At 44.3% G+C, this 17,392-nt stretch overlaps 1 protein-coding gene across 2 annotated transcripts in view; it reads left to right on the top strand.

The window, feature by feature from the left end:
• Window positions 1–17,392, top strand: part of POU2F3 (POU class 2 homeobox 3) — a 66,318-nt gene that overhangs the window by 34,267 nt on the left and 14,659 nt on the right. For both annotated transcript variants that reach the window (XM_043500953.1, XM_038380684.2), the window contains exons 5-6: window positions 13,841–13,945; window positions 15,175–15,277. In XM_043500953.1, coding sequence (XP_043356888.1) covers window positions 13,841–13,945; window positions 15,175–15,277 — 208 coding nt within the window. The remainder of the gene's footprint in view (window positions 1–13,840; window positions 13,946–15,174; window positions 15,278–17,392) is intronic.

Raw genomic sequence — 17,392 nt, 5'->3', positions numbered from 1 at the left:
GGTAAAGATGAACCCAATGAGAGCAAGTGTTGTTTCATCTGTAACTTCTGTGATTCTCTCTGTTCAGGCTTGTAACAATGCTGGTTCTGGCAGGACCCAACTGAGAGTGCCAATTCAGGACAAATTGCTTCATGCAGGGCAGTTACAGCCCAAGGCTGGGGTTTCTATGCACACCAAGGCAAACCAAGCCAGCCAGAGGGAGAAGACTTTGGTTTTACCCCACTGGCTAACCACAAGTCACACAAGCAATTCCCTTAGACACTCCAGTTTCAGTATCACCACCAGTGCCACTCGTTATGGGGACAGATGGTTATGAAAACCAATACCCCAGTAAAAAAAAAAAAGGTTCTCTCAATCCCAAAGGACCAAGCCCCAGACCTAGGTCAATATACAAATCAGATCTTACCCACAAATCATGCTGTTGCCAATCCTTTAGAAACTAAAATCTAAACGTTTATTCATAAAAGGAAAAAGATACAGATGAGAACTAGAATTGGTTAAATGAAATCAATTACATACAGTAATGGCAAAGTTCTTGGTTCAGGCTTGCAGCAGTGATGGAATAAACTGCAGGTTCAAATCAAGTCTCTGGAGAACATCCATAGCTGGGATGGGTCATCAGTCCTTTGTTCAATGCTTCTGTGTAGCAAAGTTCCTCCAGAGGTAAGAAGCAGGATTGAAGACCAGATGGAGGAGCTGCAGCAGCTTTTTATATTCCCTTGCCATGTGGTGTTTGTTTCTTTGACCCAAAGACAAGCTGTCCATCACATGGCCTGGAAAAACCTCAGAGTTGTGTCCATAGGCATGTCCCTGCATATCTTGCTGAGTCACAAGGTGTATCTGCCTTCTCTCAATGGGTCAGTTGTATAGCTGATGGTCCTTAATGAGCCATCAAGTAGGCTAGGCAGAGCTGACACCAACTTGGCTGGGGTGTCACCCACAAGCATAGCATAAATTTTGAAATATAGACAGTATAGAGCCAATACTTGCATTTTTAAATATAAAAATGATACATGCACACAGATAGCATAATCATAACCAGCAAACCATAACCTTGTCTTAGACACCTCATTTTACCCCCTTTGTACAAGATTTGGTGCCACTACAGGACCTTGTTTGCAACAATGATCTCTACGATCCCAGATTATGTCAATAACATCACAAGGCTCCATCCATAACTTACTCCAGTTTGGAACTGAGGGCCAAGGTTATGTGACATTTTTGTCCAGTCCCACCTAGATGTTAAGAGACTAATCCAATGGCCACTGAAGTCTGTGGGAGTTTTTCCATTGACTTCAATGGGCATTTTGTCAGCCCCTAAAATGGTGTCTCTCTTACAGATATCCAAGAAAAATCAGACGGTGGGGATTTTGGCCGGAGGGGGATGATTGGTTTTGTTTTTGTTTTTACTTAAGCTCTTAGTCCATTGTTCAGGATTTCGAACTGGAGCTAAAGAAATCTGGATCTAAACACATCTTGGGGCTGACTTTAACAGCTTCTGTGCTGCTGCCTTCATCTGGAGCTCTGGATGCTCATCATTTCTGGAGATGACAAATCTCACATAATCTAAAGTTTCTAATCGCCTCTTTTGGGCAGCCTTAATTCTGGCATCTCCTATCTTCTGAGCCCTTGACTTCACAACCTGAACACATCCTTCCAATGTAGTTTTTGTATGTTTTTATATATGGGGTGAGGAGAGAAAGAGAGAGACAGGCAGCTCCTGCTTTGCCTGTCTGGCTTGGCTTTTGGTTGAGTCTAATGCTTGTTTACATCCAAGGAAACAAGTAGCAATAAACCTTCTTCCCGGGGTGTGGGATGTCTCCCAAACTGTATCAGTGAGGGAACTGGGTGATTCAGCAAACACGGCTTCTTTCTCAAACTAACTGTGTTTGGACTCAATTTACTTGGTGAAATTCGATGCACAGCACAAAGCCAAACAGATACACCTGCAAAGGTTCTGATCCAAAGCCCATGGACACTTGGGGGAGTTTTTCCATGCATATGTTGTGGCGGGAATCCCCAGATAGTGCTCTTACACATGTCTGCACATTAAGAGCTTGCAAGACTAATGTTCAGTCTTTAAATAAATGCTGCATTGTTAATTTTGTGATGGAGACTCTGCCGGGGGAGCTGTTTCAAACAGCAAGAGAATTTTCTCTCTGACTTGATCTTTCTGACTATATATTCAATTCTTGGGACAAAATTGCTTTCTGGGAACAGAGCACTGGAGTGTATGCTGAGAGCTCTGGAAGTGGGGATTGCCTGATTGCCACTTTGGCCCACCTCTGTTCAAGGACTGGTATGGATCGTGTAAATGTGGGATATAGCGTTAGGCTATATAAATATGTAATGTGTTACATGAGGAATGTACCAAACTCCACATCATTGATTTCTCATTCACCGGGAAGCTGACCTGCAGGACCCCAATATCTGCTTGGCAGAGGGGTGACACACAGGTCCCTGAACAGAAGGGAGACTCGGTTTCCCCCTTCTCCCAGCAGAGGGAGCCAAGGGACCTTTCAAGGCAAGTTTAGGGTTTATTGATGGGGTGGCAGGAAACTGAATTGATCTAGGGTTGGAAGGTCTATTATACAGCAGTGTGGCAATGGCATAGAAGTATCAGGGTGTGTGATGTTGATTTCCTTTCATCTGAGTAGGCATTTCCTGCAGATAAGAAGTCATATGTTTAGTGCTAATGATGGGTTTGATGCTGTACAAATATAAAGAATATCCCTGCCCAAGGAGATTACAGTGTAGGTGACAGACATGCAGGCACCAGAATGCACTGGAAACCCAGGGCTGGGAATAACTAAGAGTTCTGCTCTCCTGTAATGTTAATGATACACTCCTGATTTTAGGATTGATGAGCCTGGAGAGAGGTGATAGACTGGAGAAGTGGCATTGGGAGGGTAGCATCCACTGACAGCTAAAGAGATGTGACCAAAGGTTATAAGACATAATAATAATAATCTCGTACCTAGCACTTTTCATTAGTAGATATCAAAGCACTTTACAAAGGGAGGTCAGTGTCACAAGCCCCATTTTACAGATGGGGAAACTGAGGCATGGGGAAGGGAAGTGAGAATAGATCCCAAGTCTCCTAAATCCCAGTCCCATGCTCTTGTCCACTAGGCCACACTGACTGAGGCCATTATGATGGGTTGCATTTTCCAAAGCACTCATTGGCCTAACTCTGCTCCTAATGGAAGACAATGGTAAAACATCCCATGACATGAGCGGGAGCAGAGAGAGGCGAGCACAGAGAGACTGATTTTTTCAGAGGTGCTGAGCACCCATGGCTGCCATTGAAACTAGTTTCAGAGTAGCAGCCATGTTAGTCTGTATCTGCAAAAAGAACGAGGAGTACTTGTGGCACCTTAGAAACTAACAAATTTATGTGAGCATAAGCTTTCATGGGCTAAAACCCACTTCATTGGATGCACATAGTGGAAAATACAGTCGGAAGACAGATAGATGCACACATAGAGAATGTGAAACAATGGGTGTTGCCATACCCACTATAACGAGAGTGATCAGTTAAGGTTAGGTTTTTTTTTTTTATCCTGCTGGTAATAGCTCACCTTAACTGATTACTCTCCTTATAGTGGGTATGGCAACACCCATTGTTTCGTGTTCTCTATGTGTGTGTGTATATATCTCTTCCTACTGTATTTTCCACTGCGTGCATCCGATGAAGTGAGCTGTAGCCCACAAAAGCTTATGCTCAAATAAATTTGTTAGTCTGTAAGGTGCCACAAGTCCTCCTGTTCTTTTTATTGAAACTAGTAGCAGTCATGAATATCAGGCCTAAGGTTATACAGACAGTCTGTGGCAAAGCTGGGAAATTAATTTAGCACTTTGCTCCTTCAAAGAGATTTATGGGAGGAAGGAGATTCTTCTGGTTAGATAGCAGGACTCTGAGTCAGAAGATCTAAGCATTTTATTATTAATAATTTTGTTAGACCTGCGCTTTCCTCCCTTAGGGAGCAGTTTTCATCCTGTTTCATTTCACTTTATCTGCCTCCCCCTCCACCACCCAATACCATGTGCTCCCCACATGCAATTTCAGTTCCTGCTTTGCTCTCCCCTGCGGATATCAGCTGGGCTCAGATTTCACTCGGCCCTCCAGATTTCCATCCCCCTCCCTGATTTGCCCTCCTGTCTGGTGTCAGTTTGCATCCTGCTTCTCTCTTTCCTTCAGGTGTCAGCTCAGATTTCACTTTCTCTTCTCTCTCCTTGCCCTGCAGTATCACCCCCATCTTAGCTTTGCTTTGCCTCCCTTGGGACCACTTTGGAAAAAAAACCTCATTGGCTCGAAACCAGCTGTACTCTCCACATCTGTATCAACAGACAGAATATGAGCTGAACACCAGGCTGTCCCTTCCCCTTTGAAGTTTCCCCCACCTTTCCCTGCACTTGTGCATCTAGCACTGACCTGTATCTGTTTGCTGGTTCTCCTACAAAATGCAACCTGCTGGGGAAAGGATCCAGAGAAAAATCTGGCTTTAGGTATTGTCCTCTTCCATTTCTATACATGACAGGGTTTGGGCTAGGTCACATGTGCAGAGGGACCTCTTTGCCAAATCACTGTTGGTTTTTTATGTTGGTAGAAGAAGTGCTAGAATCACTCTTTTGCTTCTTTCTCAACCCATTTCTCTCTCCTCCCTCTCCCCCTCCGCAAGAGGGTCTCATTGCTCCTTCTGGCTGCCCATGGTGCCTATTGCTCACTCCTTCCATATTCTTTCTTGCCATCACTCCATACACATCTGTGGGTGTTTTGCTCGGAGAGAAAGCACAGAACAAAGAGGCACCATGTGTCATCACATGGCTCATCCTTGCCTACAAGTGATTCTGGCCCAAGCTTAACCTTCAGGATGAAACAAAGTGCTGATCCTCTTGTGCTCAAGGTGTCCTTTATGGTGAACTTCCAATGATATGTGTCAGCCCCTAAAATTTAAGTTGTTTGTTGAAATTCCCCATGCCATAAACAAGTCTTCAAAATTGGACCATCCATGTCATGGGTGCAGGGTTTTTAGCCAGACCAGAATCTCCAAGTGAATAGCCTTTTCTCACTGCAGCTGTTCCCAGCATAGTCAACAAGTCTCTGCCTTCAGGGTGCAAGCCGTCTGCTGAAGCTGATGATAGCTACTCCTCGCCTCTGATTGGTCCCTTGGCCAGAACCAGAGGCACAAAAGCAAATGCCAAATGCTCTTTTGAAATCTGAATCCAATTTATAACATCATTGGCGTGTGAGAGGCAGAACTGTAGAGCTGGTGAAAGGTCTTGAACAAAGAACATCAGGCCTGCTCTGCACTTAAAAGTTAGGTTGGCACAGTGACTCAATAATTGTTCTGTTCTGTTCCTTCCCTCTGGGGCACCTGGCACTAGCCACTTTCAGAGACAAGATACTGGCCTAGATGGACCATGGGTCTACCAGGATAGCCATTCTAATGGTATCATAGCTATGTCGCTGTGGCACCTGTAGTATAAACTTTGCCTCAGTTGGCAGCTGCAACATAGGCCATGGTAGTGCAAGCCCGACCCCATTTTCTGGCCCCACAATCGCTGCCTGCTAATTTGATGCAGCTCTGTCCAAGGGGGACCCCATCGCCACCAGCAGTGAGACAAGACATTGGTCTAAGTGGCCCCTCTTTCTTCTTGGTGCCTCTGCTGAGACAGCCAAGAAGGACATTAACTGTGGAAGTGGTTTGGGGGATGTGGACATATCGTCCACTTGTGGCTGGAAAGAGACCCACCAAACAGCTGGTAACAACGTATGGTCCTTTTTGACTTGAGCTGGATCTAAACCAGTTACCCGAAGACCCAATATCCCACGGACCAAACCCTTAAACCGTCAGAAAGCTTCCAGTTACTTCTTACTCTAGCCACCCATTCAGTGGCACCTAGTTTCAGGTTGCCCCAGGGAAGGCTAAGTTTCTGGGTATTTCTATACTGCCACGCCTGTCCCAGGTACTCTGAGTAGGACCCATCTTTTCAGGAGTTGCTGCTACACACAGAAACACACAAGCAAGAGTCCAATCACTCCCCATTCACCAGCAGGTGAATTTGCAGAGTGCATGCAAATTCCTTTCTCCAAGTGGACTCCAGTAATCCTTTAGTAAATATTTCCCAAGCTTGTAGTGGGCAGGCCTGGCTTTAGAAAGTTGTTTGTAGGGACATACCAGTTGTTTGCACAGTAAAAGCTAAGCTCAGAGGCAGAGATGACACTTATCTAGGGGCTATTTAGATTGCCAGGCTCTTTCTAAAGCCCTGAGTTGGATGAACCAAAATGCACAGAAATAGCTCTGCTGGTTCTTAACATGATCATCACCAGTAATAACACAACTTTGCATTTCTCTAGGGCCTTTTATCTGAAGATCTGTACAGATCGGCAAGTGTTTAATTAATTAAAGGCCTCTCGGCACCCTGGAAAGGAGGAGGTGCTACACTCATTTTTCAGAAGGCAAGTCAAGGCACAAAGGGGGCAGGTGCCAGTTTTCAAACAAGGCCTCTAATTTGGGATGCCCAACGACAGACCTGATATTTCAGAGGTGCCAGGCAGCCGGAACTCCCTGTGAAATCAGTGGGAGCTGCATGTATTTGGCACCTTTGGAAATCAGGCCCAGGGATTGGCTCCAGTTGGGCACCCAGACCAATGAAAGCAACGTGCTTCCATGGCAAATTTGTCGCACAGTCATTTCACCAAGGCCATAAATGAAGTTAGTGGCAGATTTGGAAGTAGGTCCCAGGAATACTGGCTCCAAGCCCCCTCCTCTAAGCATTAGGCTGCCCCCGAAATGGAAAGAGAAATGACATTGTACAGTAGAGCTGATCTTGCTTTAATTATTTTGCTTGTATGTATTTAAAACAGTCCCTTTGGCTGCTGTTGCCATGTCCTAGTTCCTTTTGGCATTGGGACAGAATTCCTCCCAGGGATGCCAAAACTAGCCTGAGCCAATCACGGAACACTGTTGAACCGGGACTAGGCCATCTGCAGTCACAAGTTCTTGCTGATGCCAAGATAATTTCCTTCTAATGTGGGACATGGCACTTTGCAGCATGGGGGTGGCTAAACCTGGTTCTCACAGCTCATTACACAGATGCCAAGCAGGGGCCATTTTGCCCATGGCCTGGATGATTGATCTGGGGACATCAGTACTGCACAGCGGGTGGCACTTTAGATGGTCCCTGCCCTGACTGGCAGCTCTCAGGCCCAGGAGGCATTATACAGACAGAGGAGGGTCATCCCAGCCAGAATGGCCCCTGGAATGAGGACTCTCTCGGGGAATGTTAAAGCACCAGGCCTGGTCCCATTGAGATCAATGGGGGAGTTTTGCCACTGACTTCAATGGGAGCAGGACTGAACCCAGAGGAGCCCTTTCAAGTGTGCAGCGTAGCATGGAAGAGGTCTGTAGTGGGCGAAATAGACTCAAGGGATTCTTTAGGAGAGAGTCAGGGACACCACCCAGGAAGGGGGCAGAGGGGAGAGAAAAGCAAAGATGTGGGCAGGGGTGGAGTTCTGGAGAGCTTTGAAGATGGGAGCCTGAATTTGAGAGAGGACAGGGAGTGGCGGGGCGAGGACAGTGCTGCGCTGTGGAAAGAGACCAGGGCAGCAGGGCAAGAAATGAAGATAAGCTTGGCTCGTGACAGCTGGATTTTGGATGAATGGGGAGAGGGGAAGGCCAGGAAGGAATGCGTTGCCAGGATTCTGTGATGAGTACACAGTATAAATGAAAATGTAATATTTCAGCATACGGTTTTCTACACATCTCTCTGAGTCTCTCCTGCTGCTCATTCAACTCCAATGGCTTCATTTTATAAACTGCTAGCTTAGCAGGTCTGTGGATTTTGGTGGAGAAAGCAGCTTGACCAACTCCGAGCAATATTGGCCAAGATAAAAAAAAAATAACTTAGAATAGGTTGGAAAGAATATCCTGGCTATCCACAGTTCATCCTTTGCCAAATCTGTGCTCGCTAAATACACATCTCCAGATAAAGGCACTCACAAGCCTCTGTGTGTCTGGGGATACGGTACATTGAAATAAACACAACACCCTTTAATTTAACAATGTGCACAATTACAATTTATCTGAACACATCTGTCTGAGCAGCTACTTTAGTCAACACACTCATTCAAACTGTTCATTTTTCATTTGCTCTTTTTGTTTGTTTTTCCCCTTCCTTTTTGTTTTTTTCCTTTCCTTACTTCTGCTCTTTCCCATTTGTATTGTCCTGTTCTACACGTTTGTTCTGATGTATGTAATTCATTGCTTTGAGGGGACTACTTCTTTTCCTTATTTTTTCCTGTTCAAAAACAAAACAACACTAAAGAAATTCCATACAAAAATGTGTGTTAATGTAAAGTTACAGGTGACACATTTTAAGGTGCAACTTTCATGTATTTAAAGTTTTGATTTCCACAGCCCCATAAGAATAGCTACATATTAAGGCATAACTATTAACAGCATTGGTTTGATCTTGCAATGTAAGCAATATTAGATTAGGCCCAGCTTAATAAAACAAAAATAACACAGAGGTGCAATGTGGGTGCATTATGTTTCAGAAGGAAACTATAACTCATAAATGTCCTGACTTCTGTACCTTTTAGGATGGGTTTTTCCAAAGCATTCAGTAATGGCCTAACTCTTAATGCAGCGTTGTGCTGAAAGCCTTTGCAAATCCTGCTCCTAAACTTCCTACCAACACATAACATTGCCACATGTAAAGTTTTAGAGTGGGGAGTTTGCATTGCAGTTTTGTTATGTTCCTGACTTCTTGACATCTGTTAATTGAGGATAGTATATGGGGAAATGGTAATGCAAAACTATTAATATTATTGCTATTATTTATTATTTTTACTTCATAGTGCCCATAAGGGTACTAGGTACCTCACAGATAAACACATAACAGGGAAGAAATGAAGAGTGGTCTTGTGGTTAAAGCAGCACCCTGGGTGTTGTGTGTTCGATTCCTATCTCTGTCACAAGTTCCCTGTGTGACCATAGCCAACTCACTCAAGGTCAGGTTCTCACACCTTTACTCTGTGAGTGAGTTCAGTGAAACCATCTGTGGAGGTACTACTCAGTGTGAGTGAGGGAATTAAAATCTTCCCCTTCAACTCCTTGTTCCTCAGTTCACCATCTGTTAAATGGGAATAATAATGCAACTTTACCTCAACTGGGGTGTTATGAGGATAAATTTATTCATGATTGGGAGCTGCTGAGATGCAACAGCATTGTGGGCTAGATAACTAGGAGAGGTCTGTGTCTCAGAGAGCGTACAGTCTAAATTTAAGCTACATAATAGATGTGTGATCATTCACAGCACCCTGAGGTGGATCCTGCCATAACATTCTCAGCTACCTGAGTACCATTTTGCCTAATGTGTAGTGTACGTAATATGCGATGTGATTGGCTACACATATGCAGTCTAGGGTGAAACTCTAGTCTGGGTGGTTAGAAGAAGCATCCAGATTTGGGGGTACTCTGTCAAACCCACCCCTTTAAGGGTTCCTCACTATTGGTAAATATAAACCCACCTTGCCAAGAGAGGGATGGGAGGGCAATCATGCTGCATCAGAAATGTTGAGGAAGAGGAGGTGACTTTGTGTCTTACAAGAAGGAGGACAGAGTCGGTGTTGAGGTCACCCCATGGAAATGCAACATGCAGTTTATAGGGATCAAATGTGGGGCCGGTTTGCCAGCCTAGCTATCTATCCATCTACCTATTACTGACATGGCCTTTATCACTGTAACATCTGAGCTGCAAGCATGCTTTTTTCTAACTGCCTTGCATGACCTGGACTTTCACAGCTTGCAGGATGTCTCCAGGATGTTTTCATGAGGTGAGCCTTTGCCAAATGTTTATAGATCTGTTACAAACACAGATGTGCTCTCTTTTTCTTCTTTTTTTAACCTTCTCTCTTGGTAAGGAAGAGTTTTTGTGTAGTAATTGCAGGCAGGTTGGGAGATGTTCTCTCCATAATTCTCTGTCTTGTGAAATGTTTATGTAATATCTTCCACCAATGGATTACACAAGTGAGCCGAACAGCTTTGATAATTTTCCATCACCCACAATTTGTTTTTTGTTTTGTTTATGGGGTTTTTTTCCCACCAGGATTGGGTAAGAAACCCATCAATTGGCAGTCAGAGTGAGCAGACCCACCAGCCAACTAGTGAAGGGACCAACAAGTCAATGAGGGAAGGGACTTCCTTTAAACTAGCTTGCTCTCCATTTGCTTTTTACTTGGGGTCAGAGGCCCCAAAACAAACTATGTCAAGATAAGGAGAACATCTAGATTAGATTTGCAAGAGCAATTCCTTTTCTGCACCTCAGTAATCCTTTAATGCAGTAACTTCATGTGATGTATTTATGACACCCTCTAGGGGATCACCAAGAGGATAATTACCCTACTATTTTGCTAGTCTTAGAACATCTCCTTTAGCTCAGTTGGTAGATGCCTATGGTTTTGCAGATGAAGGTCTAGAGTTCTAGTCCCTCCTCCCGGTATGTATGATCTATGTATCAATAGTATTTGTTGTTTGTGGCATGTCATTTTGTTTCATCCCCCTGCAGGAGTCTCTCCCTGGGTCGGGGCACAATGAGTATGTTCCTAATAGTTTGCTGTGCAATCTGCAATTGCATTTTTACCGAGGCAGATTGCATAATTTCCCTGAATTTAACACAGGAGAGGAGGAAACCTGCCGTCTCCTTGCAGCCCTTCTGTTCACTTGTCCCAGTCTACCTTGACCTCCGTACGAGACCCCAGAGAAACTCAGCACAATCTGACCTTCATTTTGCTCTCTAGCTTAAAATCACAAGAGCTGAGACACTAACTTTTATCATGGATATCCTTTATAGTTGCTGATGTTTCAGAAAGTCCTAGCTTCTGGAGTCAGGTGATTATGTGAGAATCTCTGCTTTCTTTTTTAAAAAGGTAAAATTCTGTCCCTCTTGGTCTGGTGAAAAGGCTTGAAAACATGGCCTAGGTGCACTCAGAAACCAGAAGGGAAAAAAATATTATTTTAAAAAATCTCATGATAGCAGACTGACTCGCAGTTGTTGAATGCTTGGGATTGGAAATCCTGTAAAGCTTTCTCTGGATGAACCAAAGACGGAAGGATCTGCATAAACACCCCAAATTTGTGACTTGGATACATCCCAAACATACAGCAGTAAACAGATAGGAAGCAGCCAGTATGCGGGGGAGGGATGGAGTAAATTTGAGTCTAACACTAATGAAATAGATGCAATGGAGAAGAGTTGGTTAATTACACCCAGGGTGCCTCCCATCTTCTCTGGAGAAAGCTGGCGAATTCCAGGAAGTGGGGGACAAGCTGTTGGAGATGTTGTTTTCTAAATTGGGAACCAGGTTGTTGTTTTTTTTGTTTTTTGGGGTTTTTTTGTTTTTTTTGCCAAACCCACCTCTGGATCTCACGTGTTGTGATACAGCTACGCACCCTTTTCTTTCTGGAACGCTTCCAAATCATTCCGTTTGGCAGCTGTAAAAATTGATTTCAGTTTGGAAATGGCTTGTGGTTCTTGAATGCTCAGCTCCGATTAGGTTCAGGCAGAAGAAAGCACCTCTGTCTTGATGTGGGCACGGTCACTTTTCTGTTGGTGGCTGTTTGGATTCGGATTCCTGAGTCACGTGAGCCACAGACACATGAATCCCTTGGCAATTTGCTGGATCTTTAATTGTAACAATTGCAAGTAGGGGTAACTTTTTTTAAAAAAAAACATGTGGTTGTTTCTGGTAAATCTATCTTCAGAAGGGAAAGAACTTGGAGAGGATGGAAAGGGTTGAAGTGGAGTGATGGGCTCAGAGGAGAGGAAATGATGTATTCCATAGGGCCTTTCGTTTAATGGTCACCAACTCCAACACTGCCCAGATCGGTAGTGATCAAAAGGTTTTACCATCTGTCAAGTAGAAGAGCACTCCCTCCTGAGAGGTGGGGAAGAACTAGAATTCTCAGCTGTCTTTGGAAGGGGTTAATATTGCACAGTAAGCTTATACAGTGTATAAAGCTATAGCATGTTGCTGAAAAGAGATGTCATAATTCTGGTTTTTGTGTACTACACCTTTAAATGTGTAAATTAATCTTTACGGGGGCAGCTTCCTTTCTTTGCTTCAGTTCAGAGTGAGAAAGAGAGATTGTTTTCTCTCTCTCTCTCTCTCTCTCTCTCTCTCATAGAGACTCTCTTATATTTGTTCTTTCTTAGTTGTTTTTCCTCAATCTGTAACAAAAGCCATCTTGACTGAAAAATGCATGCTTTGCTCATTGTTTGTGGGAAAACCTAAGTTTCTTGTCTCTCTCTCCTGGTAGGAGGCTATATTACTCACTCTCTGCTCTAGCATCTCAGGATACTGGAGAATTAAAAGGTTTTGTCTCTTCAGTGATCTTGGATTCTGTCATTAACTACCCCTGGTAGCAAGAGCCATCCCAGATTCTAAGACAGAGTCCACAATCCCAAACCAGAGCATAGGATTTTCATGACATTGGGAAAAATTAGACCTGGATCAGGACTGTCTCTTGAAAAGACCCAAACTAGAACCTCAGAACCAAATCCTCAAAGGTTTGGCTTTGGATCAGAATTTTGCCACTTTGATCCCTTTCAGGAAAAGACGTATTCGATTAGGCCAAAAAGTTCTTTCTGCTCCCTACAAATGCGGGATACAGTCCTCCCAGTTGAGGATGAGCAAGACCCTAACCTGATGTTGCACCGATTCCACTCAGCCTGCCACAGTTACGTGTGAGCATTCCTTTGTTCTCCAAAATCCTATTATCCATCCCATGGGGGCGCCATGTCCCAGTGATAAATTACACCCAATGCAACAAGAAGCAACGTGTTTTGCCTTGTTTTAGAGCAGAAAGAATAAAAAGTAACTTGGAGACCAATGAACCGAACAAACTCAAAGCTCCAGTTCTGATCCCTGGTGAATTTTTCCTGTCTTAGAAATCTGGATTTGAGTCTTGCCTGAACTTCAAAGTAGGGCAAGTGGTTCCAGGGCTGACTCCAATACAGTGTGCAAAATGCTGCTCACCTGCTTGGCTCTGGGCAAATAACTTTGTTTTCCTTTGCTAGGCAAGTCAAATAGTATTTGTTTGCCCATTATCACCAGTGGTGAAGTAGATTTAGTGCCGGGACGAGTGAACTTTCAAGGCTGGCAGCCATTCCTAAATGGTACTGGTTTTCATGTGCTTTAAACTTATCACCGCCTGTTCTTCTCCTCTCTGTTCTTCGCACCCTCATGGCCACCTCTGCCACAGCAGAGAGATGCCCTGTAGCCAGAAATGCAGTGGAGTGCACCTGAAGCAGTTCCTAGAAAGGGGACTAGTGACTTAGCCACCCCACCAATTTCCATGCATTACCTGTTATAATACTTTGCTTTTCTTCCAAGATCCACAAAATGTTTCAGAGCCTTGATTCAGCAGACCACTTAAGCATGTGCTTGACTCGAAGCAGCATTAAAGTCAGCGGGACTTAAGCGCTTTAATTAGAGTGCCTTTAATTAAGGACACCTCACCCCCTCCCCTTGGTGAAGTGGGTCAGTAGACTTACGCCACTTTGCAGGTGGGGACACTGAAGCAGAGTGGGGAAGTGACTTGTCCAAATTCACAGATGTTGCTGCAGAGCTGGGGATGGAACCCAGGAGTCCCGACTCTCATTACTAGACTTCAGTGTTGGTGTGATGCTGAGCACAGGTACAATAAAGAGGATCTTCCCCAGGTGCCCCAAACTCCAAGCCTGCTAAATTCCTGAGTCTTCCACCTTGCTCTGACTCCTCATAATCTGTGCATGCTTCCTGCTGATGCAGCTGGTCTCCTCTCCCCTGCAGATTAAAACAGAAGACCTCGGTGATTCCTTGCAATCTCCGGTACAGCCTAGATCAGGCCACCTAGGACAAGGATCATCAATGATGCCTGGAAGCCAAATTGCCGGGGTAAGTGGCTTAGCAGCCTCAAGAACTCCAGGAGTCCTTTGTGGCACCAGTTCTGGAGCATTCATTGCTTGAAAGCCACTTTAAAGAGGTGCTGGAATGGCAATGGAGAAGGCTTCCAGAGTTAGAAACTGTGAATCCTGCTTCAATTCGCTTTGCAAAGATCAGGTTCATCCCTAGAGTCACTCAACTGACTTGGGTCGAGTTAGACCAGAGACGAAATGTATTCCTTGGAGGAGATTTTTTGAAGGCCCAAAGAGCAGTTAGGCATCTAACTCCCATTAACTTCCAATGGGAGTTAGATGCCCAAATGTTGTTTGTGCCTTTTAAAATCTCCTCCCTTATGCTTGCACCTAAGATGAAAGGGTGAAATTCACCCCTGAGCAGAGCCCTTGCCCAAGGCGTAGGCACCACTTATGGTCCCACAATGCTCAAAACAGGGGCCAGATTTTAGAGCTCATCACACTGGGCGCACATTGGCTGCTGAGCTCCTTTGAAATTCTGATCCCAATTGTGAGTGCCAAGGACTTGGTTATCTGACCCTTATGGGCTTAGCTGGTGCATAGACCTTTGAATTTCACCCCAAATCCAGCCTCCTGTCTGTAAAGTCACACAAGGAGTCAGAGCTGGGACCCATGGTGGTATAATCGGGAAATGTTGTGCTTGAGCCAGTCAGGAAATGAGGGTTTGGTTTCCATGCAAAATTGAATTTTTGAGTTTGTTTATTTTTCTTTAATTTTTTTCTGACATTTTCTGAGTTGTTGTCAAAAACCTGAAATGCCCTCCTCCCCCAGCGATTTTTTTAATTGTGTTTTTTTTTGTTTTGTTTTTGTTTTTGTTTTGTTTTTTGGCAACTGAAAACCAAAATGTTTCACTTTTAAACTGAAAATGTCAATAGACAAAAAAGAGAAATTGACAGTTTGGGGGTTTGCTTTTTTGACAAAAAAGGAAAAAATCCATTTAAGCAAAAAGCTAGTGTTGGAAAAGGTTTGGGTGAAAAATGTGGGAGCAGCTCTAGTTCTGTAGTGTTTGGGGGGGGGGCAGGGGCGAGGTTACCTGAGTTGCAGTCTATTGCAGTTGAAGGCGGAAGTGGGGGCAGAGAGGGTGACGGGGGTGTTTAAGTGCTACTTACAGAGGGGAGGGAATTGGGGAAAGGTTTGGGTGCTGTGTGCATTGCAGATGCATCTGGTGTGCATTGCAGATGCATCTGATCTGCATTGTTTCTTTGTTAGGATATGAGTTCTCTTCACACGCTGCAGCAGCTTGTACTGGTGCCCGGTCCTATGCAATCAGTCCCTCAGTTCCTGCTCTCTCAGGCCCAAGCTGGGCAACAAGGTAATAGCCATAGAGGGCTCACTAAAATAATTAATGCAGTGCCCTTGATACAGGTGGAGTCACAGGCAGGTACACAGAGCGATTCAAGAACCAGCCCCCTGAGCCTGGAGTAGATGAGCTGGTGATATCCAGGACTAGGCATTGATCTCTCAGTGGCATCGATCCACTGACATCAGGAGAGTCACTCCAGATCAAGGCCGTGGTGACCAGGAGTGGAAACTGGGGTTCACTGTCTTGCTCCCGTTGTTACTGACCATGCCCTTCTGTATTGCCAAAGCTTTTCCCTTTGCCCTCTCTCCTGCATGACAGCTCCCTCCCCTGTTGTGCCTGAAGCCAGGCAGCTGCTCCAACCAAAATGCAAACTAAACTAAACCACTCTGGTGACCAAATTCTCCCCTCTCGGGCTACGCAGCTGGGGAGGTGCTCTATCAGCTGTACTTCTGTGCAGCAGTAGCACCACCAAGGGGTTTCAGAGTAGCAGCTGTGTTAGTCTGTATTCGCAAAAAGAAAAGGAGTACTTGTGGCACCTTAGAGACTAACAAATTTATTTGATCATAAGCTTTCGTGAGCTACAGCAGAATGCATCCAATGAAGTGAGCTGTAGCTCACAAAATAAATTTGTTAGTCTCTAAGGTGCTACAAGTACTCCTTTTCTTTTTACCAAGGGGTTGTGTGCACTGATCTCAGGCATGCCTCAGAGAAATGCCTCTCTCAGTTGAAATCAGCACTGCATCTGGTTGGGTTAGTCTCAGGTAGGATGACATGGAAACACCCAGGAGCCCCATCCTTATGGGGAACCTGCTCTAGCTTCTATCTTCAGTATATTCTTTTTAGAGGTAAACTTTTAAAAAATACATGTGCATTACACATGGCTTGGGCCAGTGTTGGTCATGAAAGGACAAACGTAGGTCCCAAGGCTACAATCTGATCTACGTAGATGGAGCCTCATACCCATGCTGAGTAACCTTTTGACTTCGACAATCTTAAAGGTCCCCTTGTATGAACCAGATTGCAGGATTTGGGCCATGGATACTTTAAATCACGCGATCCTGAGTGGACAGTCCGTCTAGCGCTGATGGCTCTTAAGCCGTTATCTCTGCCAAGCGCTACTGAGTAATATATCAAAAATGACTTGCTATACATGTAACAATAATCTACTAAACTAATTATCCTGAACAGATAGGATCGGAATCATCTATCACTGAACCGTTGGCTGTCAGTACCAACACACTCATGTGCGACAGGAAAAGCATCATGCTGGAAAGCAGCACTCTGAGTGTAAATGTGAGAAAAGTATGGAAGATTTCTTGGGTCCTGATATGTTGGACTCATAGGTTCATATAACTTAAGGCCAGAAGAGACCATTATGATTATCTATTCGGACCTCCTCCATAATACAGGCCAGAGGATTTCACCCAGTGATTTCTGAATCAAGGCCCTAACTTTAACTCCCTGACAAGCCTGCATCTCTGGTACAATTTCCCTCCTCATTACAAGTTTTTATTTTTCTGGCTGGTGGAGGGAAGGAATGTGTTTTGCTTTCACAACAATCGTGAATAAACCTCAACCAGCGTGTGATTATTCTGGAGACATGCACAATCAGAGCCAATCAGATTATTCTTTCCATGGTGTACATTTTATAAATCTAAATGTCAAGCACCTGATTTAAATTCCAGGAAGACAGTCAATGCAGTGAGTCTCCTCCAGTTTCCGGAAGCCACGGAGCTTTGTTTTATGAATTAGTTAAGGTTGTTATAGCACCATGGAGGTAATAAGCATGGTAAAAGAGCAAAGTACAGCTATGCTTATCATCTGATTTCTGCAAGACAGTATTATGATTTATGCAGAGCCCAAAATGAGCCGGGTACTTTAATGGTCAAAGAAAAGGACTAAGTCTCTGTCCGAAGGAGCTATTGTATTAATCTCAAGAGTCAAAAGAGTTAAAGGTGCCCTCAACTCTTTCGCTGTCCGACATTTAAAAGAGTGATACAAAGGTTCGGGGGATTTTCTACAGAGGCCCTGGTTTACTCCATTTCTTGGCAAGCACCCAAAAGCTTTCATCCTAAAAGATTCTTTTGAAAGTTTATTGACCAAACATAAGAGAGAACAAAAAAA

This window comes from Dermochelys coriacea, chromosome 22 (genome assembly GCF_009764565.3).
Source record: "Dermochelys coriacea isolate rDerCor1 chromosome 22, rDerCor1.pri.v4, whole genome shotgun sequence".
Taxonomy (NCBI): Eukaryota; Metazoa; Chordata; order Testudines; family Dermochelyidae; genus Dermochelys; species Dermochelys coriacea.
This window is presented reverse-complemented; position numbering and strand designations above follow the sequence as displayed.